The 27191-nt window shown below is 50.2% G+C and overlaps 1 protein-coding gene across 1 annotated transcript; it reads left to right on the plus strand.

Annotated features, from left to right (window-relative positions):
* On the plus strand, positions 1-25989 carry CTDNEP1 (CTD nuclear envelope phosphatase 1). The gene is made up of 8 exons (XM_079952157.1): positions 1-294; positions 12722-12788; positions 12934-13052; positions 14822-14893; positions 19456-19572; positions 20351-20462; positions 23943-24027; positions 25182-25989. Exons 1-8 carry the CDS (start codon positions 193-195, stop codon positions 25240-25242), a joined length of 735 nt encoding a protein of 244 aa, XP_079808283.1. The 5' UTR covers positions 1-192; the 3' UTR covers positions 25243-25989.
* Positions 25990-27191: the final 1202 nt, after the last annotated feature.

Consider the following 27191-nt stretch of genomic DNA (forward strand, 5'->3'; position numbering starts at 1 on the left):
CGGGGAGCTAAGATGGCGGCGCCCGCGGGCACGGGCTGAGGCGGAGGGCGGCGGCCCCTCGCCCGCCTCGCCTTCCCCTTCCCCCCTCCCCGGCTCCTTCCCTTCCTTCCTTCCTTCCGCCCGGCCTCCCTTCCCCGCTGGAAGCTGGCGGAGCTGGGCCGGGCCGGGGGCGCGGCGGGCCCCGCCGGCGGGATGATGCGCTCGCAGTGCCTGCTGGGCCTCCGGGCCTTCCTCGCCTTCGCCGCCAAGCTCTGGGGCTTCCTGCTGTACCTGCTGCGGCGGCAGGCCCGCACCGTGAGTAGCGCCTCCCCGACCCCTGGGTGGGGGTCGCTTCCGGGTTGGAAAGAGCTCCCAGGGCCAGAGTGCCTCTGAGGACGTGCAGAGAGCGAGCAGAAAGCCAGGCGCTGGACTCCTCCGCCTCAAGCTGGAAATCCTCCTCGCTTTGCAACTCTCTGCCCTCCCGACCAGGGTGACCCTCCGCCAGCCCAACATAAGAACATAGGAACATAAGAGCATAGGAAGCTGCCTTGTTGTCAGAACCATTGGTCCTCCTCGCTCGCTATTTGTGCTGACCGGCATCAACTCTCCAGGGTGTCTTTGGCGTGCAAAGCAGATGCTCTACCTGCCAGCTCCATAGCTACTACATACATGCTCCCCGTTTCCTTGAAAGAGTTGTTTCGAGGGGTGTGCATGCATAGAGGAAGATATTTGTGCATAACGTGCCTTGTGCGTACCTGCCCAGTTCCATGGCCGAAGGTTTGGCCAGGGTGGAAGGTTGTAACAACTTCACACCTTGTTGAGGTTTACTGGGTGTGGGTTTTACTGGCTTGTGTGCGTGAGGTCCAAGTGTAGAGCTGAGAATCCTGGCCTGGGGTTTGTACCAAAGCCTTGGCTCGGGTGTCTCCCCTTGCTGGAGGTACCCTAAAGTGATTGGTGTGTGGTCGATGCTGTGGCAAACAGTTCAGATGCTGTTACAGATAGGTAGCCGTGTTGGTCTGCCATAGTCAAAACAAAAAAATTCCTTCCAGTAGCACCTTAAAGACCAACTAAGTCAGTTCTTGGTATGAGCTTTCGTGTGCATGCACACTTCTTCAGACCTTAAAGACCAACTAAGTCAGCTCTTGGTATGAGCTTTCGTGTGCATGCACACTTCTTCAGAAGTGTGCATGCACACGAAAGCTCATACCAAGAACTGACTTAGTTGGTCTTTAAGGTGCTACTGGAAGGAATTTTTTAGTTCAGATGCTGTTAAAATTGAGCTAGCGAGGAAATGCACTGGTTTTAGACTTCGTTGACAGTTCAAGTGCCTTTTCAAATTTGGCCCATGGTTTCTCAGCCAGTGGTTACAGTTTCTCACCATTGACCCTGCAGGGGATGTTTTACTAAAAGTTTTGCAAGTGTCATTTCAGCTTTAAAGAAAACGAGAAGTACCCTAAAAACACACCCACCCAGATAGTGGAGATAGTGAAGAGCAGCGAGTGAGCGTGTCACCAAGTTTAAAAGTGTAGTAACTTAACACTTCTGAAGTGGCTTCTTGAAAGCCAGCCTTTCCCAACTTGGTTTTGGAATATAGCTCCCACCAGCTGCAGGAGAGTTACAGTTCAAAACAGTTGGAGCATACAGTGTTGGAAAAGGCTTCCTTAGGTCACAGCAGAAGTAGTTTATAGGAAAGCAATGGGGTACCAAAACAAGGGGGGGGTAACTCTTCCCATGAACCCATTTGGCCTTAGAGGAAGGGTATTTCTGAGATTGGGAGCTCAGTTGAAACAAAACGTCAGGCCTGTCTGTTGAGCCTGAAATTCCTTTACAAACTATACGTATGTAAAACTTGTTTTGATTGGTTAATGCACTTACAATGCTTAATAGTGCCGTGCAGTTTCCTGTTCCTTCAGCTCACAGCTTCATCAAACTTTGGGTGCTTTTTCCAGATATCCTTAGGAATCAATCTTCAGGGATTGCCACCTAATTTTCTCTCTCAACATCTTTAGATGGTCATAGACTACAAACCTCATCTTCCCTGTCGTTTGGCCAATCTGGCTAGGGGTGGTGGGAGTTGTAATCCTCAGTGTCTGGAGGGCACCCATTTGCAGTTTCTGTTTTACACTCCAGTTCAGTACACCCCTGCCCCATATGTGAACTGGGACTGGAGGAAAAGGAAACTAGAAGCAGTAGGAACTACAAAACAATTTTATTTGCAATTTCCATCCTGAGGTGTCACAATCTGCTTTTCAATCTGATTTCTATTATTTTTGTTTGTTTCAGATGATTTTGGAGGGTGGGAACAAGATCGGGGTCCAATGGTTCTATTAACAAAGATTAGAAGGGATTTGAGGAGGAGGAAACCAGGGTGCTTCGGTTTTCATGGAGACAGGAAGTGTGAAGCTTGAGATCCTGGAGATTTCAGTGTTTGGTTAGAAGCTTGACTGCTCCTTTAGCTACAGCCATTGTTGTTGCTGTGTGTGTGTTTGTGAGAGAGGGACAACCTGTACCTAATTATGAAAGGTAAAGCTTTCCTTCTCCTAAGTTTCTAGTGGGCCTCTGTTTCCTTCCTTGTGCCCCAACCATGCTGAGGACTGCCGGTGCAGTTCAAGTATTGGGCTGGCCTTAGACGTGGGATTCTAGGGCACGGTTCTCCTATAGATCACTCCATCTTGGTTACCTTTTGTGTAAAATTGAAATAAAGCTTGACTGGGTGAATGCTGGGACAGTTGCAATGGGGAGCATGAGTTCGTGGGGAGGCAGGAGAAGCTTTCGCCACACTCACAGTTAAGCAGGTTGCCATGTTTGCACCTGAGAGTTTCAAGCCCAAACTAGACTGGTTCGTGAGCCCGTTTCTTTGACACTTGACTAATAAGATACTTGGAAGGTGTGAAATATGTGGAGGGTGGTGTGTGTGTGTGTGTGTGTGTGTGTGTGGAGCAGCTCTGTCTAGATGCTGCCAGCATATGGCAGGGAGTTTATTACCAGGTGGTACACTGATAATTTTATATCTGTGTGGCTGGTTTCTACGGATGTTGGTTTTGGATTACTGGTTTTGGAGGAAAATGGGTTGGGATGTCACGAGGCGGAGGAGCTACCTTGAAGCCCTTTGGTCTCCCTTCTGGTCCTGGGACAGCTGCCAGGGAGGATTCTAGGAGTGCTTAAAATACTTGCCATTCAAGATAGCTGTGGGGCACCAGGGATGCGATGCCGTGCCCTCACTGTGGCACGCGCGTGTGTGTTCCAAAAGTTTGCTGTTGGCAGAAATATAAGGAAGCGAGTGCCGTGTGTGTGTGTGTCCCTGTGTGGCTCCCACTTGCTGTCTTTCCTTCCAGGCACAGCTGCTGCTGGATCAGGCTGGGTCTCCTCCTTGGGGTCAGCGACAGCAGGGTGCTTTGGGAGAAGTCGCCCAATGAAACAGTACCTTGTTTCCCTCTGATTCCTATTTAGACTGTGGGGAGTTGAGAGCACCTGAAGGGTCTGAAGCCCATTTAGGCTGCCTGCTCTCTGCTTTACCCCTGCCATGAGGATCCATGGTGCTTTGCCAAGCTGCTCTGTCCAAGCTCTGGACACAGAATCGACCTGTGCCCCCATGGACAGCGGTGAGTCCAAAATGACTCCCAGGCTGCACACCTGGTCCTTTTGGAGCACAGTTACTTCATTCGGGACCAGTGGATCCCCCTGTCCCCCAGAAACAGTACTTCTGTCTTGTTGGGGTTCAACCTCAATTAGTTGACCACCATCCACACACCCCAACCGCCTCCGGACACCCAAATGCACCCGATCCATCTGGTTGCTCCCCTGAGAGTAGTTGCTTTCCCCCCATGCTGACTGGTGTTGTTGACCAACCTTCCCCAACCTAGTCCTGGCTGGGAGTGGTAGTTCAGGGTATCTGGAGTGCGGCAGATTGCCAAGGGTGGAGGGAGCCTAGTCCTGAGTGAGGCTGGGGGCGTTCTTCCTAACAGAAAGGTTGTGATTGGTAGTGTCGGTTCCCCTTCTAGGTGACAAGCAAAGGGGATGTTGGATTTTTCCAAGGCAGCTCAGGAGTTTATTAATTTTACTTGTTAAATTTGTATACCACCCTTCATGCGAAGATCCCGGGGCGGTTCACAACATAAACATGCAAAATGAGAGCAGAAAATACATAATAAAAACAAGAACAAAATCAAACCAATAATTCCTCCCGTGGCCTGAACATATTTAAAAGACCATAGAATCAGCCAAAGCCCTGGTTATAGAGAAACAGCTTTGCTTGGTGCCTAAAGATATGTAATGAAGGTGCCAGGTGAGCCTTCCTGGGGAGAGCATTCCACGAACGGAGCCACCGCAGAAAAGGCCCCGTTCTCGTGTGGCTGCCCTGTGGACCTCTTGTGGAGGAGGCGCATGAAGAAGGGCCTCGGATGACGATCACAGGGTCTGGGTTGGTTCATATGGGGAGAGGTCTCCTTGAGGTACAATGGTGCCCCGCAAGACGAACGCCTCGCAAGACGGAAAACTCGCTAGACGAAAGGGTTTTCCGTTTTGGAGGCGCTTCGCAAAACGAATTTCCCTATGGGCTTGCTTCGCAAGACGAAAATGTCTTGCGAGTTCCTGCGGGTTTTTTCCCTTTTTTCCCCCTTTTCCTAAGCCACTAAGCCGCTTATCTGCTGATAAGCCGCTTAACAGCTGATCGCTAAAAGCCGCTAAGCCGCTAATAGCGCTAATCCGCTAAGCTGTCAATGGGCTTGCTTCGCAAGACGAAAAAACCGCTATACGAAGTGCCTCACGGAACGGATTAATTTCGTCTTGCGAGGCACCACTGTATAGGTCAAAACCAGCACTTTGGAGTGGACCCAGAAACTAATTGGCAGCCAGCGTAGTGTTACACGCTGAAACCTTCTTGCTGCGGTGAGCAACCTGGCCGCTGAATTCTACACCAGCTGAAGTCTCTTCAGAGGCAGACTTCTGAGGAGAGAGGGCAGGGAGCAGTCACATCAGGAGAAATAATGAGAGTGGCTTGGTGACAGCCTCAACCACCATACAATAGACAAGGCAACGCGTTTGCTGTTAATTTTAATACCCGCGCTTCGGATGTTTCCTTTTCCTAGACTCCAGCGCTGAGCTTCTAGGAGTGGGCTTCTCCAGGTGCCACTGCAGAATTAGCACTTGAATGTGGAGGTCCAGGGTGAAATTTGTGGCGGGTGAAGCTGAACGGCGCGTTGTGCCGGGTTCTTGAGGAATTGTCAGGCTCATCTGGTAACCCAAAGAAATGGCTAGCTAATAATAATAATAATAATAATAATAATAATAATAATATATTATTATTTATACCCCGCCCATCTGGCTGAGTTTCCCCAGCCACTCTGGGCAGCTCCCAATCAAATGTTACAAACAGTACAGCCTTAAATATTAAAAACTTCCCTGAAGAGGGCTGCCTTCAGATGTCTTTTAAAGATAGGATAGCTGCTTATTTCCTTCACATCTGAAGGGAGGGTGTTCCACAGGGCGGGTGCCACCACCGAGAAGGCCCTCTGTCTGGTTCCCTGTAACCTCACTTCTCGCAATGAGGGAACCGCCAGAAGGCCCTCAGCGCTGGACCTCAGTGTCCAGGCAGAACGATGGGGGTGGAGACGCTCCTTCAGGTATACAGGACCGAGGCCGTTTAGGGCTTTAAAGTCAGCACCAACACTTTGAGTTGTGCTCGGAAATGACGCCAGGCCAGGTGTCTGTCTGTCTTTCTGGGTCAGGCAGCCAAGGGCATCCTTTTCCATCTCGCCCAGAGCACAAACCCAAACAGTGTATGTGACACGGGGAGTGCAAAAGCCATCTCTTTGTTCACTCAGCTTCTTTTATCCTTGTTCCTCAGCCTCCCTCTAGTAAGAGAAAACTTACATGCATTCAGGCTTTCTTTCTTTCTTTTTAAAAAATAACAGCCCACTTGTCAACACCAAACCCCAGAAACTTCCTTTTCACAACCAGTTCCAAAGCTCTGTCAAAGTGATGTTGAGGTTCTGCACTTTGAGGCCCCAGCGACTTGGAGAGGAAGTGGAGCCTCTGGTTTAGTTTCTCAGTCCGTCTTTACGAGAGCAACCAGGGGGAGTGGGGTTACTCTGGAGTGGAAGGTTGGGTCTCCTTAAGTCCACATGTGCCTCATAAACCCCTTCCTCCACCATCTGCTTGATAAGAGGGGAAAGGCAGAGGAGCCCCCCCCCCGGGGGGGGGGAGAAATTGGCCTCTTCCTGGATCACGCTCAAACCTACATGGGCTTCAAGGCCTGGACTTCTTCTGCTTACACCTCTCTGCCAACTTTTCTGTCTGTGTGAGAAGAGGATTTGTTTTATTCACGACATTTGTATCCCGCCTTTCCTCCAAGGAGCTCAAGGTGGTGTACATACATCTTCCCTGGCCCCCACTTTATCCTCCCAACAACCCTGCGAGGTAGGTTAGCCTGAGAGTAGTGTTAGGAATTAGCCAGACGCCAGGCAAATTTTGCAACCGGCACAGGTCCAGTTGCCACTATGCAGAGATTTTGGGGCACCAGGTTGGCAATCACAGTTTAAAAAGCTCTGCCTTAGTCCATAGTTAATACTATTTCCATTTCACCGGTGTTTCTCCTTCTTGCATGCTGGGGCATGTGAATTGTTGTAAGAGCAAGCTACAGTCAAGCAATGTAGTTGATATCGGAGAATCATAGCATTGGAAGGGAACCTGAGGATCATTTACGATACGATACAATAATCTTTTAGGGATGCGGGTGGCGCTGTGGGTTAAACCACAGAGCCTAGGACTTGCTGATCAGAAGGTCGGTGGTTCGAATCCCCACGACAGAGTGAGCTCCTGTTGCTCAGTCCCTGCTCCTGCCCATTTAGCAGTTCGAAAGCACATCAGAGTGCAAGTAGATAAATAGGTACCACTCCGGCGGGAAGGTTAACGGCGTTTCCGTGCGCTGCTCTGGTTCGCCAGAAGCGGCTTAGTCATGCTGTCCACATGACCCAGAAGCTGTACGCCGGCTCCCTCGGCCAGTAAAGCGAGATGAGCGTCGTAACCCCAGAGTCGGCCACGACTGGACCTAATGGTCAGGGGTCCCTTTACCTTTACCTTACAGTAATCTTTATTGTCATTGTCCCATGCAGAACAATGAAATTGAAAAAATCTACACCAGGCATTCAAAAACCAACAAGCCAGCTATTCCAGCTATCCCAGCCTGGTTGACCCCCTAAAAACTCTGATACCCCATAATTAAATACAATATACTCCCACAGAGACTACCTTAGACTGCATTTAAAACCAAAATCGCATTTGGATAGAAAGTGTTTCTCAGGCGGCTAGTCCTAGTCTTTATAACCCTGTCCCTTCTTCCAGAAGGCAGGAGCTGAAAGAGATCATTTCCGGGGTGCGCACTATCCTGCGCTATCTCTGCAGCTTTCTTATGGCACCTGGAAGCGTAGATTTGATCCAAGGTGGGAAGAGTGCACCCAATTATTCTCTCCACAGTCTTTACAACCCTGGACAGCATTGTTTAGTGACTGCAACCTAAATTTAAGATGCCATTTGGCACCCGGCTTATATATTGTGAGATTTTAACACTGGCTGAGTCTAGCACTCTTAACCGCTATGCCACACTGGGTGTCAGGTCAAAGCATAGGAAGGGCTAGCTAGAGTGTTTCTCAAACTGGGGTCCCCAGCTGTTGTTGGACTACAACTCCCAGCACGCCTAGCTAGCAGGACCAGTGGCCCGGGGTGATGGGAATTGTAGTCCAGCGACAGCCAGGGACCCACGTTTGAGAAACATGGAGCTAAACTGTAGTATCTGCTGCCATGGCCCCAGATGGCCTCTCACCAAATGTGTGTAGGAGAGAGAGAGAGAGAGACACAAGGCAGGGCTGCCCCCACGATAAGGGTTTGGGGGCCACAATACTCTTTGATTTCCCCTCACTCCACCCCGAGGTTGCTCTGCTTCCTTGCTGGGCCTCCAATCCCCACTCTCTCTCTCCTTCCAGCCCCCAGTTCCTGTGCCTTCTTCTGGGATAGGGGCCTCCTGGCCTCTGGCCGGCTTCCCAGTTGCAAGAGGCTGCCCTGGCTAAATTTGGGAGGGGACCACGTGGGGCGGGAGGGTGTTGGCCACAGGCATGGGACTTGCAGGTGCCTGCCAAGGGCAGTTGAGGGGGCAGCTGTCGTGTGAGCAAGTGTGGGTGGGTAAGGAGCCAGGCCGGGCCGGGGGGGGGGGCGGAAGAGAGCGAGAGACAGACCCCTGGGCCTGCAGCCATCTATGTGCCCTTGCAGAGGAGCCTTTTGAGGAAAAGCAGCAGGTGGAAAGCAAAAATAGATCTGGACAAGCACGAGATGAGGAGAGTCACCCCATTGGCCTCTCTGGCCCAGTGCGGTCAGCTCTGGCGGGCAGCTGAGACCTTACCTGCCCTCTGTGGCTGTCGGAGACCCTCCAAACTGGAGAGGGCTTTGGCATCTTCAATGGCGTTCCCTGGCATGGGCTCTGAGCCCTCCCCGCCCCATTTCCTAGAGGCCTCCTTTCCCCAAGAGATGCTCCAGGAGGCATCGTGTGAATCTCCGAAGGCGTTCTGCACTCTCGGTGCAGAAATTCTGCAGCTGGGGGCCTTTCGTAAGAGGCAGTGCATTGCAGGGGTTAGAGCAGGGGTCAGCAAACTTTTTCGGCAGGGGGCCGGTCCATTGTCCCTCAGACCTTGTGGGGGGCCAGACTATGTTTTGAAGAAAAAATGAACAAATTCCTGTGCCCCATAAATAACCCAGAGATGCATTTTAAATAAAAGCACACATTCTACTCCTGCAGCATTGCGGGGGGGTTGGACTGGATGACCCTCAGGGTCCCTTCCCACACTAAGGTTCTACGATTCCCCAAAGGTAGATGGCAGCATTTTAACTGTACAATGGTAGAAACGACTTCTGGTGTGTAATCCTTTCCCCCTTTACACCGCTTTGATGATAGCTTCTGGCTGCGAAGTGGTTTGTTGATCAGTCAGACAGCGATCTGGCTACCTTCCTGGCCTCTGAGGCAGGTGCGGTGCATAGCTGTCAACTTTTCCCTTTTCTTGCCAGGAATCCTATTCGGAATAAGGGAATTTCCCTTTGAAAATGGGAAATGTTGTGGATATATTGGAAAAGTTGGAAGCAAGAAAGAGCTGCAAAGCAATGTTAATGTTTATTGACGCTGAGAAGGCCTTTGACAATGTATCCTGGAGTTTTATGTTATATAACTTTGAGAGTAAGGGGGTTGGTCAAGATTTTTCAAATGGTATTAAAGCGATCTATCAAGAACAAAAAGCCAAAATCATTGTAAAGAATGTGGTATCGGAGGAAATTAGAATTGAGAAGGGAACCAGTCATGGGGGGCCCACTTTCCCCTTTGCTGTTTATTTCAGTCCTAGAGGTCTTGCTAAGTATGATTAGAAAAGATGAACAAATTAAAGTTATCGCAGTAGGATCCAAACAATATAAATTAAAAGCCTTTGCTGATGATTTAGTATTGAGATTACAAGACCCAGAATCCAGTGCAGTAAAAGCACTGGAGCTGATACAGGAATTCGGACAGGTAGCGGGATTTAGGTTAAATAAAAAAGGGAAATGTTGACAGCTATGGACTCCGGCGGTGCTGCTGGAGTGCCAGGCACAGCCACCAGGTGAACTTCGGCACACCTGGAATGCAGACAGAGCGTTTCGAGCGTCCAGAGGGTTTCACGCACCTTGCGCCAAGAATCCTTCCTTAACGGCAACCTTGGAGGGTGGGTCAGTGTTCTCCTCCCACCGGCTGGGACAGAGACTGGGGATTTCGACTTGCCTACATGAATTTGCTCAGGGCAAAAGTGACTCTTAATGCAGGCCTTTTGGTTCAGAGCTCAGTCCCTTCACCGGTCTCCGTTTAAGGAGAGGGCTCGGTGGCAGAGCAACTGTTTGGCATGCAGAAGGTTTTTATCCCTGGGGCTGCCTTCTGCTAAAGGGATCTCTGCCGGAAGGTGACGGGAACGGTCTGCCTCTGCCAGTCAGAGCAGGTGGTACTAGGCTCCGTGGACAAATAGGCCAAACTGGTACAAGGCAGCTTCTTTTGTTCTTGCCCTTTGAAAAAAAAACAAATCCAAAGGACGGAAGGTCTTTTGGCAAGAGATGTGAGCGGGAATTTGAGGGTGTGTGGGGAGGATACCTGAGAACTATGGGACCGCCTCTCCTGGTATGCCCCGCAGAGGCCTTAAGGTCCACAAATGACAACACCTTGAAGGTCCCAAGTTGCAAGGTGGTTAGATTGGTCTCAACTGGGGACAGGGCCTTTTCCGTACTGGCCCCAACTTGGTGGAACGCTCTGTCCCAAGAGACTAGGGCCCTGCGGGACTTGACATCTTTCCGCAGGGCCTGCAAGACAGAGCTGTTCCGCCTGGCCTTTGGTTTGGACTCGGTCTCACCCTTATGTTTCCCTCCCCTTATGGTTTTGATCTATGGGCTACTTTTAAAATGAGGCTGCATTTTAAATTGCATTTTAACCTGTATTTTAAATTGCCCCCCCCCCCTATTATATTTTTACTGTAATTTTACTGGTGTTAGCCACCCTGAGCCCAGCTCTGGGCGGGGTATAAATAAAATTTATTATTATTATTATTATTAGCTTGCAATATTCTCTGTATAATGTTTCTGCTGGTCCAGAATACTCTGGTGGCTCTAACTTTGTTTTGTCATTTGTTGCATTTATACCCTCTCTTCCACGGTGGCGTATATGGTTCTCTCTCACCCCGTCCCAATTTAATCCCTACAGCAACAACCCTGAGAGGTAGGCTAGTCTGAGGGAGGCATGGCTGGCCCCTTTGGTCACATCCAGCGAGCTCCTCAAATGTGTGGCGAACACGCAGCCTGCTCCTTGCCCCATAAGGCCTTGCCTTGCACGGTTCACCCAGCTTCTCCTTTCCAAGCTGCTTGGAGCGACACCCTTTTCCTGCTGAGCAGAATTCAGTAGAAATGAGCGAGTGGCCAGGCTGCCCAGTTCATAGCGGTTTCCTTGGAAGTAGGAAGAGGGTTGGCTTTCAAAACAGCTGAACGCCAGGTGCAAGCCTGGTTGCTGCGGGGTTTTCCTTTTAAAAAGTCCTAAACCTGCAAAGGCGTCAGTCACAAAGGTATCCTGGAGGCTGTTAGTATCAGTAGTGACAACTGCATCTCTCAGCTGGGCCTGGAATAAGCGGCTTGGTTAGGGAGGTGATGAAGGCAAGGTCATAGAATCATAGAATCATAGAGTTGGAAGAGACCACAAGGGCCATCGAGTCCAACCCCCTGCCAAGCAGGAAACACCATCAGAGCACTCCTGACATATGGTTGTCAAGCCTCTGCTTAAAGACCTCCAAAGAAGGAGACTCCACCACACTCCTTGGCAGCAAATTCCACTGTCAAACAGCTCTTACTGTCAGGAAGTTCTTCCTAATGTTTAGGTGGAATCTTCTTTCTTGTAGTTTGGAACCATTGCTCCGTGTCCGCTTCTCTGGAGCAGCAGAAAACAACCTTTCTCCCTCCTCTATGTGACATCCTTTGATATATTTGAACATGGCTATCATATCACCCCTTAACCTCCTCTTCTCCAGGCTAAACATGCCCAGCTCCCTTAGCCGTTCCTCATAAGGCATCGTTTCCAGGTCAGATAGCCTCTCTTGATATCCAGCTCTTCTGGTCTGAGTGTCCTGCCTTTTGCAATGTTAGAAATTCGTATATATAAGCTAATCGCCAAAGGGCACCTTGAACCTCAGCTATGGTCGCCACGAGAGAATGTCTAGGTGCTATTTTGTTCATGCAGTGCAAATTATTATTAATTTCATTTCTATACCGCTTTAAAAGGGACACGGGTGGCGCTGTGGGTTAAACCACAAAGCCTAGGACTTGCCAATCAGAAGATTGGCGGTTCGAATCCCCGCGACGGGGTGAGCTCCCGTTGCTCGGTCCCTGCTCCTGCCAACCTAGCAGTTCGAAAGCACCTCAAAGTACAAGTAGATAAAGAGGTACCGCTCCGGCGGGAAGGTAAACGGCGTTTCTGTGCGCTGCTCTGGTTTGCCAGAAGCGGCTTAGTCGTGCTGGCCACATGACCTGGAAGCTGTACGCTGGCTCCCTCGGCAAGTAAAGCGAGATGAGCACCGCAGCCCCAGAGTCGGTCACGACTGGACCTAATGATCAGGGGTCCCTTTAACTTTACCTTTATACCGCTTTACATATATCTCAAAGTGGTTTACATCCAGTCAACCAATCCTGAATAAAAGAAATTAAAGCTTCAAGGAAAATATTTCAGATGCCTCTCTATGTGACATTTTGCTCCCCCCATATTTATTTACCCGCTTAATTTATAGAGCTGCCCCATAGCAGGGTGGTTGCAGTGGTGAGTGTGTCGGACGAGGACCTGGGAGTTCCGGGTTCAAATCCCTGCACAGTCCTGAGTGACCTTGGAGTCAGTTGCGGCCTCTTCACCTACCTCACAGGGTCGTTGTAGGGATTAACTGATGAGCGGGGCGAACCATGTATTCCTTGGATGAAAAGATGGGAGATAAATGCAAGAAATGAGCTCACCTGCTTAAAAAAGTTTGAGGGGCCAGCCAGATGGAAATGTCTGTCGCTAACCTGGCGTCAAGAGATCTCCATGGGGCTGCAGTTGGACCAGTGCTGGTCGCAAAACGCACCTGGCACCTGCCTAATTTCTAACACTGGTCCTTTAGGTCCTCTCTCTGGGCCACCCTTTATAAACTCCCCTCCTTTACCTGTGTCTGTCCGGCAGGTGATCCAGTATCAGACGGTGCGCTACGACATTCTTCCCCTTTCCAAAGTTTCACGGGAGCGCCTCAGTAAGTACATTGCCCCGTGGAGGTTGGGGGTCGTCTCCCTGGTTCCCTCCCCCTGGCTGAGGCTCTCCCCAGAGCACTGGGAAGGAGGGAGGTGTGTAGGGCACTGAGCTGTTTGTCTTGACGCCCCTCTCCCCACCTCCACCAGACCAGGTGAAGAGGAAGATCCTTGTGCTCGACCTGGACGAGACGCTGATCCACTCCCATCACGACGGAGTCCTGCGGCCCACGGTGAGGCCTGGCACTCCACCCGACTTCATCCTTAAGGTGAGCCGTTCTTGGGTGCGGGAGGAGCTGGGCGCAAGGGGCGCAGGTAGCAGGGGCTGGTTGGACGCAGAGGAATGGACCCAGAGAGGAAGGCTCAGAGCCCGGGGATTGGTGGTGGAATGACGGTGAATGGTCAAGAGCGAGGAAACTGGGAGGAGGAGGTGTCGGAAGCCGAAGGGGTAGTAGGGCTTAGTGAGCTGGGAGAGAAAAAAACAGGAGAGTGGGAGCCCAGGAGACAGGTGGAGAGGTTGATGATACACATACTGTATTTCTCAGTGTATAAGACGCCCCCATGTATAAGACGCCCCTCTATTTTTGGGGAAATGAGGGGAGATGGCCCAAAGTTTTGAGCTTTTTTAAAGGGGGAATTGCATGCGCCATCACCCCAGCAGGGCCGTTGCAGGGGATTGGCAAAGTGGGCAGCCATTTCCCCCATGCCACTGTAGGCAGGAAACTCCCTAGAGCAAGGGCTGCCAACCAGCTGGCTGGCGGGCGCAGCTTCCCCTCCACGCCGCTGCGGGAAACTGCCCCCTAGAGCGCGCGCCTCCCGCAGCGGCATGGGGGAGTTGCGCGCCCGCAAACCAGCTGGCGGGGGCGCAGCGTCCCCCTCACACCGCTCTCCGTGTATAGGACGACCCCAGTTTTTCAACATGATTTTTGAGTCAAAAAACCTCATCTAATACATGGAAAAATACGGTATATTGCCTCTGATTGCTTGGAGGAAAGCCCTGGGGAGAGGGGACTTTCAATCTCTGCCACTGGTTTTCATGGAAGAAGACTCCTGGGAATGAGCTGTTTTGCTCATTAGGCCTGAGCCTGAGACTCAGCCAAGTCTGTGGAGATCCTGCTTTTTAGCTAACAAAGAGTTAACTCCATCTTTGAACTCTGTGGTTACTGACCTGCACACTCCAGTGACAGCAGGTGTGTAGGGTCAAGGGAGGAGAAGGCCCTCTTGGCCTCCAGAAGGTGCAGCAGGGAGGGTTTGCAACCTTTAGCCAGTTTGCGGATCTCTGCACCAGCCAGTCTGCATTCTTCATGTGTCCAGGGCTATTTTCCTGGCTTCAGAAAGCAGCTGCCTTAGCTTAGGTAAAGCCCTGAAGTTCCCACAGCAACCCATGCTAGCCACTGGGGATTGAGTTTGGCCTCGTTTTTTGAGGATCAGAGGCAGCTACGGAGCCTTAAGATGATGATGATGATGATGATGATGATTTCTTTATATCCCACCCATCTGGCTGGGCTTCCCCAGCCACTCTGGGCGCCTTCCAACAAAATATTAAAATTCAGTAATGCACCAAACATTAAAAGCTTCCCTAAACAGGGCCGCTTTCAGATGTCTTCTAAAAGTCTGGTAGTTGTTGTTCTCTTTGACATCTGGTGGGAGGGCGTTCCACAGGGCAGGTGCCACCACCGAGAAGGCCCTCTGCCTGGTTCCCTGTAACTTGGCTTCTCGCAGGGAGGGAACCGCCAGGAGGCCCTCAGAGCTGGACCTCAGTGTCCGGGCAGAACGATGGGGGTGGAGATGCTTCTTCAGGTCTACTGGGCCTTTGAGGCCGTTTAGGGCTTTAAAGGTCAACACCAACACTTTGAATTGTGCTCGGAAACGTACTTGTCAGTGAGTTATCTTCACCAACCTTCCGATTTCGTGGTGGTGTTGGACTACAACTCCCATCAGCCCCAGCCACCAGCTGTTGTAGTCCACAGCACCAGGAAGGCTCTGGGCTTCATTTACTTTGCCAGGCTTTGACTAAAAGGCCTTCCTCTGTTTCCAGGTTGTCATAGACAAACATCCAGTCCGCTTTTTTGTACACAAGAGGCCTCACGTGGACTTTTTCCTAGAAGTGGTAAGAAGCTTGTGCGCGAGACAGATCTTTTATTTTATTTTATTTTATTTTATTTTATTTTATTGATTACAGTGGTACCTTGGGTTACATACGCTTCAGGTTACAGACTCCGCTAACCCTGAAATAGTACCTCGGGTTAAGAACTTTGCTTCAAGATGAGAACAGAAATCGTGCGGCGGCGGCGGCAGCAGGAGGCCCCATTAGCTAAAGTGGTGCTTCAGGTTAAGTACAGTTTCAGGTTAAGAACAGACCTCCGGAACGAATTAAGTACTTAACCCGAGGTACCACTGGACTGTATAACATTGCCATTATTGTTATTATTTATTAAATTTCTAAACCACCCTTCATCCTAAGATCCCAGGGCGGTCTACAATATGAACGCACAAAAATGCATACAATGACAACAACAATAAAATACCCGCCCCCGTTTAAAAGGTCATAGATTGTTTAATTAATCAATAGCCAGGCAGAAGAGGAAAGTTTTTGCCTGGGACTTAAATATACAGTGGTGCCTCACAAGACGAAAAGAATCCGTTCCGTGATTCTCTTCGTCTAGCGGTTTTTTCGTCTTGCGAAGCAAGCCCATTGACGGCTTAGCAGATTAGCGCTATTAGCGGCTTTTAGCGGATAAGCGGATAAGCGGCTTAGCGGCTTAGAAAAAGGGGGGGAAAGGGAAAAAAAACGCACGAACTCGCAATACATTTTCGTCTTGCGAAATAAGCCCATAGGAAATTCGTTTTGCGAAGCACCTCCAAAACGGAAAACTCTTTCGTCTAGCGAGTTTTCCGTCTTGCGAGGCATTCGTCTTGCGGGGCACCACTGTATGTTACAAAGGTGCCAGGCGAGCCTCCCTGGGGGAGAGCATTCCTCAAGTGGGGAGCCACCGCAGAAAAGGCCCCGTTCTCGTGTTGCCACCCTCTGGACCTCTTGTGGATGGGGCATTTGAAGAAGGGCCTCAGAAGATGATCTGTTGGTTCATATGGGGAGAGGCGGTCCCAAGCCGTTTAAAGCTTTATAGGTCAAAAGCAGCACTTTGAATTGGGCCCAGAAACTTAATTGTGTTTTTTTTTAAAAAATAATATTTATTAAAATTTCAATACGAAAAAGGTTACAAAAATGATAAAAACAAAAAATACAGATTACAAAAAAGATAAAAACAGTTAAAAATACATCCCTCTTTCTATATCTCAGAATTCATTTACTTATTTTCATGACTTCCTCACACCTCCCTTTTTTGTATTCCAGTTCAAATAGTTGATTCAGCAAATCCTTACCCTCTTTGTTTTATCTTAGTTCTTTATCTTCACATATTATAACTTTATATTTTCATCTAATATCAATCCATTTTTACGTATTCCTGTTTAACCTTATTATTAAAACCGCTTCATTTCATTCCAACATCATTTTAACATTCATTAATTTTACAGTGTTTCTGTAAATAATCTTTAAATTTCTTCCAATCTTCTTCCACCAACTCTTCTCCCTGGTCCCGGATTCTGCCAGTCATTTCCGCCAATTCCATATAGTCCATTACTTTCACCTGCCATTCTTCCAGGGTGGGTAAATCTTGTGTCATCCAATTGGGCAGTCAGTGCAGTCGGGCTCTGGATTGGCGTTATAGGCTCAAAGCATCCTAGGTCCAGTGAGCAACCTGGCTGCTGAATTCTGCACCAGCTGATAGTTTCCAGACTGTCTTCAGGGGCAACCCTATGCAGTGGCATAGCGTGGGGGGTGCAGGGGGGGCCGGCCGCACCGGGCGCAACATCTGGGGGGGCGCGCTCGTCGCCGAAGAGCCTCGGGCGCAGGCTGTAGCAGAGCCCCATGTCTCGCGGAACTGATGAGCTGTGCGCACGTCCGGGCTGAAGGCGTCCAGCAGGCAGTGGCTCTCAGCGCTCGCCGCAGTCCCCGCGCGTCAGGGCCGCGGAGGGCGCGCCAGGCAGCCCCTCCTCACAGCCCCGCCGCCGCCGCTGCTGCTGCGCCATGTTGCATTTTCCTCGCCTCTTTGCCCTCCTCCTCCTCCGGGCAAGCGGCGTCGTTTGGGCGGCAGCGCCAGCGGCAACTCGCCTCAGATCACCTGACACGGACCCGCCGCCGCCGCCGTGGCTACCTTACCGTAAATACCCCAGCCCAGGCAGCAGCAAGAAGAAGCTGGCAGCGGCGGCAGGTTAGGGGTTAGGGGCACAAATTACTTGCCTTGCCCCAGGTTAGGGGGCGCAAATTACTTGCCTTGCCCCGGGTTAGGGGGCGCAAATTACTTGCCTTGCCCCGGGTGCTGACAACCCACGCTATGCCGCTGACCCTATGTATAATGCATTGCAGTAATTTAACCTGAAGGTTCCAGAGTGTAGAGAACAGAAGTTAGGCTGTCCCAGTCCAGATAGGGGTACAGCTGGGCCAGCAGCCGTAGTGGATGGAAGGCAAAGGATCCAAAACAGGGGTCAGCAACCTTTTTCAGCTGTGGGCCAGTCAACCATCCCTCAGACCATGTGGGGTGCTGGACTATATTTTGAAGAAAAGAAAAAAAGAACGAATTCCTATGCCCCACAAATAACCCAGAGATGCATTTTAAATAAAAGCACACATTCTGCTCATGTAAAAACATGCTGATTCCCGGACCGTCCGCAGGCCAGATTTAGAAGGCGATTGGGCCACATCCGGCCCCTGGGCCTTAGATTGCCTACCCCGATCTAGAAGGACCCCCAAGCTGCATACTTGCTCCTTCAGAGAGAGTGTAACCCCCCTCAAGAGCAGGCCACCTCCCATGCATCCAGTCTAGGAAACAGCCCCCTAATAGTACCTCAGTCTGGATTGAGCTTCAGTTTATTGGCTCTCCTCCAGTCCATTACTGAGGCAAGACATCAGTCCAGCACATCCCACTCCCACACCTGCAGATGTAAAGGAGAAGCAGAGCTGTGTGTCTGCAGAACATTGCTATCCCAGCTTTCCTTCAAGACGTGCCAATTTTCCGCTCCTCTATTTTTTTATCGTCACAACAACCCTGCAAAAAGTAGGTTAGACTGAGCAATAGCAACCGGCCTGCAAGTTCACCCCAGCATGCTTCACGTGGCCAAGGCAGATTTGAACCCACAGTTGTGACCGCTGCACTGCCACTGATTTGCTGGGCGTGCTCCTCCAGTCCAGAGGGGGCTTTCCAAGCCTCTCAGCTTCACGCTCTTGAGCTGGACTATGTTGGGAGGCCCATCCTCCCCTCACTGAGCTCCGTGGAGAAACTGCCAAGCATTTATGAGCATCCTGGCACACTGCCGATGCTGAAGGACTCTGTCCTCCACCATGCCTGTCCATCGGCGCCTGTTGACAGGGGCTGATGGGAGTTGTAGTCCAAAACATGGGGAGGGTTCCAGCTCGGGAAAAATTTACTTGGAGGGTGGTGTAGTGACATTGGGGGGGGGGAGTAGCAGCCAGGGCAACTGGGAAGACATTGTGTTGTGTGTTGTCCACTCGCATCACCCGGAAATGTTTTGAACTTGGGTGGCCTTTCGAGTGATGCACACGCCCAGGGTTGGATCTTCCCAGAGCCAGCTCTACCTGGGAGAGAAGGTGGTGTGCTAAATCCATTCTGTCCTGCTCCACCCTTGCCTTGTCTGGTTCAAGGGTGGAGAGCTGATCCCAGACCCAACTGGATCAGCCAGCCTTGCCTCTAATCGCCGGCACCTGTTTAGCCTAATCCGCGTTAATCCTGCTGAAAGCAATTCGTCCCAGCTTCTTTAGGGTAGTAATCCCTTTCCTCTTCACTTTCTCTCTTCCCACTGCTTCCTGGAAACTTGGAAAATTTGAAGCAGGCCCCTGGAGCTTTGCTTTGTTTACTAAGGCTAGTCACCATCTCCGTCAGATCCAGGGAAGGGTGCAAATCATGGAATACATAAAAGCACATGCACCGACCCAGGCGCTGCAACTATCCCCTGAGGTCCTGCGTCACGGGTGTTGGCGACACAAGAGCAGGGCCTTTTTTAGTGGTGGCTCCGCACTTGTGTAATGCTCTCCCCTGGGAGGCTTGCCTTGTGCCGTCATTACTTAGCTTTAGACTTGATAGTGCGAGGGCTGGTCAGAACCTGGGAAGCTGCCAGAGGGGAGGAGGCTGGGAAAGAGGAAGAGGTGTTCACTGAAAGCCCCCAAAAGCCCCCAAACAAGGCTCTTGTTGCAGGCTGATAGGAGCTATGAGCAGGAAGCAGCCTCTTCCGTTAAGGGCTGAGAACGGAAGGGGGTGCTTCTGCAGGACTAATAATAGGTGCCTGCTGCACTCTGCCTGGCTGACATTCTTTGGAGGGGCTGGGGTAATAACCGTGACACAATCCGTTCATAAATTGCTTTTCAGACCGACAAGTTTTAAGTGATGCTTAAATGTAATCTATATTGGGAGGGCATGGAAGATTTGATGGCGTTTCCTGAAAGTCTTAACTTGGATGATGTGCGGGTGAAAATTGCCGAAATCTTGGGCTTTCGTCTGCCTGCGAGAGTGAAAGGGGCCTTTTGTGTGTGAAGGAGAAAGGGAGCTCCCCTCTGACTTTCCATTTCCGTTTCTTCTCCCCCTCCCACCAACTCAGGTGAGCCAGTGGTATGAGCTGGTGGTCTTCACGGCCAGCATGGAAATATATGGCTCTGCTGTGGCCGACAAGCTAGACAATAATAGGAGCATCCTAAAGAGAAGATACTACAGACAGGTGAGTCCTTTGCCCCTTACGGCTGTACGTTGGGCCTGTGGAGTTAGGAGAAGAAGGGTCCACCGTGGTGATATAGCAGTGGCTCGGGGGGAAGGCTTGCTTGCTGCCAAATGAGGGGCACATCTGGATGTTCTGAGAGAAGGCTACCAGGTGCACTGGGGTTACCGTAGCAACGCCAGCAAGGTCGTGCGCTTGACTGGCTGAGTCACTCACCCTCCCATTGGTTCAGGAATGCAGAGACGGGCATAATAGTCTCCGGGGCATTTCTTCCATTATGTGAGGTCCTGTCCCGATGCTCTCCTGCTTTGCTGTCAGGGTCTGACTCTGAATCTGTGAGAGTCAGGGGAGGAGGCTGTGGGTTTTACGCAGCAGCGTCAGCTAGCAGGGTGATAGCGTTAGCGGATCTCTCCGTACGTAAGCACCCTCACTTCAAAGACCAGAAGAACTGTATAAAGTCCATAGTGGTGTTTAGCTTTGCCTTGTGCCTGGAAATAATGAACACTTCGAACAGTGCGGGAGAAGAGATTTCCCCATAACCGTGGGACTCTGGAAGAAGCCGTTCTGCTGGGAAAGCAGGAAATCTCTGAAGACTCGGCTGGGGCTCTTCATCTTCTGTGATGGATTGAGGTTTGGTGAACTTACCAGCTGACTTCCACAGGTCACCCACCTGCCACCAGTGAGCTGCAGCCCTGTCCAGTTTAAGAGAGGATTGTTATTTCTGTCCTGTGTGCAAGCATACACCCCCCCAAACTCCCTCCCTCTCTCTCTCTCCTTCCAGCACTGCACTTTGGAGCTGGGCAGTTACATCAAAGACCTTTCCGTCGTCCATAACGACCTGTCCAGCATAGTCATCCTGGACAATTCGCCAGGAGCCTACAGGAGCCATCCAGGTAGGGGGCTAGACCCGCCGTCCCCTTTGAAAATTGGTGGTGGGTGAGGGGTGGCGTCCTGTGCCTTGACCAGTGGTCTGCTTGCTGGGTGAAGGGCCACTCTCTGGAGCCCAGGGTGTCTCGTGGTGAGCCGGCAGCATCTTCCTCCTTGCTCCCTCCCGTCCCCGGGGACTTAAGGAACCAACCACTCATTCCCACAGGAGAGCATGCCATTTTAGGGGGTGAATTCTTGCAGACATATTCAGCGAGGCATCTTTAAAAAACACGTTTCTGGGTGTGAGGAGTTCAAATCTGCTATTCTTTTTGTACTTGGTAAGTCTACGTTCGATTAAAAAGCTCACAAACTGCTTTCGGTAAACCAGAGATTTTTAATTTTTACCTTCGGAAAATGTCAGGTGATGCTGTAAACATTTTAGTTTCTCTGCATGAAACATATCCTCCTAAGCGCACTTGTAATCATGAAACAACATCAGGAAGTAATGGCATCAGTTAAGAAGAAATGCAAACAAGAAGTTGCATCCCTGGACATCAGCCGCAGACTTCTTGGCCTCTGATACACGCCTCACGTTCCTCATGAGTTACACCCTACCTGCTGACTCTGTGACTTGTTTCACGCGCCTTGCTATAGACCAAGCATGACAGGGCCATTGTGAAATTTGTATGGGCTTGCTAGCCAACTTACTTCCACTGTAGCAAGTTTACATGTCAAAGGAGGTTCCTATAGCCTGTCGGACCAGTCTGTCAGCTCCAACAGGGATGAAGTGCTGGGGTTGCTGAAAAGCGTCTTCCTCGGATGTTCACAAAGATCTCCTCCCGGTGTGTCGTCATCTCCACACCTCAACATCTTTTGGACACCAGCTGTTTTTATCATTTTGGGATTATCACCAGCTGGGATTATCATTTTGCTAAATGCATGTCGTGCTGAGCCAAACAGCTAAACAGCATCCACTACCAACCTTCTTTTGCAGCCTAACTCTCCTCGACAAAATGTGGAGTGGGCCTTCCACCCAAAAGTGTTCTACTCTGATGTTGAATCAGCAGGTGTAGTGTTGTTGTTGTTTAGTCGTTTAGTTGTGCCCGACTCTTCGGAACCCCCTGGACCAGAGCACGCCAGGCCCTCCTGTCTTCCACTGCCTCCCGCAGTTTGGTCAAACTCATGCTGGCAGCTTCGAGAACACGGTCCCACCATCTCGTCCTCTGTCGTCCCCTTCTCCTTGTGCCCTCCATCTTTCCCAACATCAGGGTCTTTTCCAGGGAGTCTTCTCTGCTCATGAGGTGGCCAAAGTCGGAGACTCAGCTTCAGGATCTGTCCTTCCAGTGAGCACTCAGGGCTGATTTCCTTCAGAATGGAGAGGTTTGATCTTCTTGCAGTCCATGGGACTCTCAAGAGTCTCCTCCAGCACCAGAATTCAAAAGCATCCATTCTTGGGCGATCAGCCTTCTTTATGGTCCAGCTCTCACTTCCATACATCACTACTGGGAAAACCAGAGCTTTTACTATACGGACCTTTGTTGGCAAGGTGATGTCTCTACTTTTTAAGATGCTGTCTAGGTGTAGTACATGCAGACAATGCATGTATCAGTCTTAAATCGCTGAGGGTTCTGCCTTTAAGGCCATGTTTTGAAACCCGTATGCCACAAAGCCCGTTTGCTCTCGTTAACCACTTTGAATGGCTCACTGGACCCCTTTCCCTGCCCTTATGGCCTGTGTGATCCGATACCTCTGCGCTTGATCATTAAACAGATCCTTTACGACATTGCCACTCAGTGAAGAGGCCCTGCAATGGAGAGTTTGGTGCATGGAGGATCAATTTCAAGTTCTGTAGCATCTTGCCAATGTTACCTGTCTTACTTGCTTGTTAGACAAGGTCTTCCATCGAGTGCTGCGATCAAGTGTCGCAGGGGTAACTTGCTGGTGTGGAGGGCACAAACCAACCAGATCAGCTTACGACCACGCTTGACCTCTACAGCCCTCCGAGCCAGTGTTAACAATTGTAGAATTGCCTCCAACAGCCTGCAATCTCAATGCCCACCTTCATGAAATCCACAAGATTATCAGCAATAACTTCAGCTGGTTTTTCTCTCTTTGAGTGAAGGGGTAGAGATGTCTTCCACCCGGCTCACCTCTCACAGAATACCATATTTTTCCATGTATAACACGCCCCCGTGTATAAGGCGACCCCTATTTTTGGGGACTCCAAATTAAGAAAATGGGGGGAGATTACCATGAGTTGTTGAGCTTTGGGGGGGGGGGATTGCCAAAAATCACTCGCCCACCTGACCGACGCTCACAATTGCCAAAGCCACCAATCGTCTGCCCGCTCGCCACCAATCGCCCACAGCCAATCAACAGCCGGCCTTGCCACAGCCACCAATGACCCGCCAAATCACCACTGACAATCTGCTCACAGCTGCAACCAATCACCCGTCACCCCTCAGCACTATCCGTGTATAAGACGACCCCCAATTTTTAACATTATTTTAAAATAATAAAAAAAACCATTGTCTTATACACGGAAAACTATGGTAATTCTGTTCTGGGGGGCAGCTGATCTGAATTGTCCACTTTCAGCATAACATTAGTTTTATTTTGGCAGCCATCAAAGAAAATGAAGTCAATTTCACCCCTCTGACAAGAGATAATTAAATTCCTGATCCAGAGATTTCATCACTTTTTCTTGGGCTCTTGACTTTATTGCGATCATCTGCAAGTCTCTCGTCTTTTTCAGTGATCAAACCAGCAGCAGTGATGGCAGACAGACCCACACCATATCCGATGCTCTGCGTAGCAACATTATGTGTTTCCAATGTGTTGCACTCCGTCTTGGTTTTCCTAATGTCCATTCATAACTTCTGTCATGCCCATCTTGGGGCATCGGTGGCTATTTATTATTCATTTTCACCAGCTGAGAAAATTATTTCATTTGATGGTATTGAAGCATCCTGCTTAGTTCTCTGCTTCTATTCAGCAAGCGTTCTTCTCTCGTCTTCCTGCCGCTTCCGCTTTTCGGAGTTGTCTGTTACGCTCAAGCAGATCCGGCAAGCCAATCTGATGTGGTCCAAGAGAACCAGTCTTCTCTGGCCTTCATTAAAACAAATTACACCTGCAATTGCGGATGCAACTATACATACATTTTTTCACAATTTTAAAAAATAAGGTATCCTAAGGGGTCATCTCTTTCAATCCCTTGTGATGCAGGAATATGATGTAAGTGTTCTCTGTTCAGTCCCCTGCAGCGCTTGTGCATTGGGAATAAGGCAAGGTTAAAACTCTCCACTTTGGGATTTGTGTGTGTGTGTGTGTGTGTGCATGCAAAAGATTCTTCGGCTGTACGAGCCCCTTCTGTATCTCCCCCCCCCCCTCCGGCAATCTTAAGTGTTTCGACCCAAAGCACAGGTTTGGTCAGAGGGGGTTAGGGTGTGGTTCAAGCGCAGTGACGGTTGTGTTTGTGTGTCTCTCCCTCTCTGTGCGTCCGGCAGATAACGCAATACCTATCAAGTCCTGGTTCAGCGATCCCAGCGACACGGCACTTCTCAACTTGCTCCCCATGCTTGATGCCTTGAGGTAAAGCTCTGGGGTGGAGCTGGGGGGAGAAAAGGGAATGGGGATTCTATGGGTTGTTTTAGAAGAGCCTCGCGTCTGTGTTTTTCATAAGAACATAAGAACAGCCTGTTGGATCTGTTCAACGTCCGGTCTAGCCAACATCCTGTTCTCTCAATGGCCAACCAGATGCCCAAGGGGAAACCAGAGAGCAGGATCCGAGCACAAGAGCCCTTTCCCTTCCTGCGGTTTCCAGTAAATGGCATTCAGAAGCATTGCTGCCTCTGACTGTGAAAGGAGAACATAGTCATCCTGGCTAGTAGCCATCGGTAGCCCTTCTCTTCTTTTAAAGCCATCCAAGCTAGTGGCTGTTGCTGCCTCCTGTGGCAGAGAGTTCCACAGCCGATCGTTTGGGTTGCATTTTTCTGGACCCTTTCCAATTCTACAATGGCGTTTTTGAGCGGTGGTGACCCAAATTTGGTGTTCCAGATGCGGTCTCCTCCCCTCTTGTGCAAGCTGTTGAGTCTGCTTGTCGCTTTCCGTGAGTGCGATATTTATTGACCTAGAACTGGTTGACGTGCGGGACCGAATCCCGTGGAAGATTAATAATAATAATAATAATAATAATAATAATAATAATACAGTGGTGCCTCGCAAGACGAAATTAATCCGTTCCGTGAGGCTCTTCGTATAGCGGTTTTTTCATCTTGCGAAGCAAGCCCATTGACAGCTTAGTGGTTTAGCGGCTTTTAGCGATCAGCTGTTAAGCGGCTTATCAGTGGATAAGCTGATAGGCGGCTTAGCGGCTTAGGAAAAGGGGGAAAAAAGGGGAAAAAACCCGCAGGAACTCGCAAGACATTTTCGTCTTGCGAAGCAAGCCCATAGGGAAATTCGTCTTGCGAAGCACCTCCAAAACGGAAAACCCTTTCGTCTAGCGGGTTTTCCGTCTTGCGAGGCGTTCGTCTTGCGGGGCACCACTGTATGTTATTTATATCCCGCCCCAGCCGAAGCCAGGCTTACAACAATAAAAGTAACACAGCATTCTAAAATCAATTCAAAATCAAATTGATGGCAACCATTGGCCTAGAGTTCTGTGAGGATTACCAAAGGAGGGGGTCAGACAAGGATGCAGGTCTTGCGTGGCTCTTATTCTGTCTCTCCCCCGCTTCCTCCTCCAGGTTCACAGCTGACGTGCGGTCGGTGCTGAGCCGAAACCTGCACCAGCATCGCCTTTGGTGACGGTGGCTCCTCCTTTCTTCAGGGCTTGGCCCGCGACCTCTGCCTTATCCCGCCATCGTGACCCCCCCGCCTTGGTCGCTTGGACTCTGGCGAACGTGTCCGGACTCAGCCAACCAGGAGGGGAGGAGCTGGGAGTGAGCCGGCCGGCGCCCCGCACGCCTCTCCCTGCGCCAGCCAGCTGCGCCGCTGACCACCGCCCCGCCCGCCCGCCGGGGGACTGGCCAGGACTCTGCAGGGCAGCAAGCAGGGCTGGCGCCATTGGCACGATGGCACCAACTGCTTGGGGGGGGCAGATGTACAAGAAAGGGGGTGAAACAAGCCAGCCGCACGGAGGAGTGCGACGGACACTTTGAGACGAGGCTGCGTTTTCTCATTTTAAAGACCGAGCTCCCTGTACAAAGATCTTATTTTCCTTCGTTTTCATTTCTCCCTCCCCTTATGCTCTTGATAAAAAGAGAAGCCCTTTCATCTAAGGCCATCTATTTTTTAGATGATTGACAGGCCTGGCTTAATTTCTCCACCCCCCCATCTCAAAGTCTTGTCCCCTTTTTTTGTGGAAGTAAGAGTGTCTTCCCTTCCCCCTTTTTTCTCCTCCATTGGAATTGTGTTGAGGAGGCCACTCCTTCCACTATGCCCCTTGTTTTAATTTCTTTTTGACTTTTTTTGGGGGGCGGGGAGGGATCGAATGATGAGATATTATAGCCTTGAACTGAGGTGGAAAAAAAACAACAACCCGACAACCCTAAATGATTTTCAGGAGTTCTTATTGCCAATGGGGGGAGCGGAGAAGATCACAATGGTTGAGTGGCTGGCTGGTTTTGCCGTACAACTGGTTTTGAGATCTTAATTCATCTCCCTTCCATATTCAGACCTGTACATTGCTGGGGGTTTCACAGGGGGAGTGTTGTCTGCGTAGGGGTAGAGCAGGGTTCACTGTTATTTACAGTTGGGAGCTGGTAAGATAGATCACTGAGGGAAATACCGTATTTTTCACTCTATAAGACGAACCAGACCACGAGACACACCTAGTTTTTGGAGGAGGAAAACAAGAAAAAAAATTCTGAATCTCAGAAGCCAGAACAGCAAGAGGGATCTCTGCACAGTGAAAGCAGCAATTCCTCTTGCTGTTCTGGCTTCTGGGATAGCTGCGCAGCCTGCATTTGCTCCATAAGACGCACACACATTTCCCCTTACTTTTTAGGAGGGAAAAAGTGAGTCTTATAGAGCAAAAAATACGGTAGTTACGAGGAAGGTGGGCTTGTGGGGGGCAGATAATAGATTCCTCTCTTTGCAGGTAAAAGCAATGTCCTTTAAAAGCCTCTTGTCCTCAGTCTCATGGGCCAGGGTGGTACATTCCAGGGCTCTGCAACGTTTGAGGAAGGGAGAGAGATACTTTCCTACCCGTCTAATTACACTAGCAGAGCGAAGGATGTTACCTTTCCTTCGTAGGAAATGAAGTTGTCGGCAGAAAAGGCTCAAGAGTAACATACTTGCTTTTAAACTAGGCTTGAGTTTTTCACCCAAGGCCCAGACCGGACATGGGAACTCTAAATAGAACTGTCAAAATGCTTGCCCCACTGTGTAGCTAGAAAATGAGACTTCCAGCTAAATCATCTTTGCTGGGATGTTTGCCCAGAGTGCCTATACAGTGGTGCCCCGCAAGACGAACGCCTCACAAGACGGAAAACCTGCTAGACGAAAGGGTTTTCCCTTTTGGAGGCGCTTCGCAAAACGAAAATGTCTTGCGAGTTCCTGTGGGGTTTTTTCCCTTTCCCCCCTCCCTTTTCCTAAGCCCTAAGCCGCTTATCAGCTGATCCGCTAAAAGCCGCTAAACCGCTAAACACGCTAATCAGCTAAGCTGTCAGTGGGCTTCCTTCGCAAGACGGAAAAACCGCTATATGAAGAGCCTCACGGAACGGATTAATTTCGTCTTGCGAGGCACCACTGTA

The sequence above is a fragment of the Podarcis cretensis genome (assembly GCF_951804945.1).
Source record: "Podarcis cretensis genome assembly, chromosome: 13".
NCBI classification, from domain to species: Eukaryota; Metazoa; Chordata; class Lepidosauria; order Squamata; family Lacertidae; genus Podarcis; species Podarcis cretensis.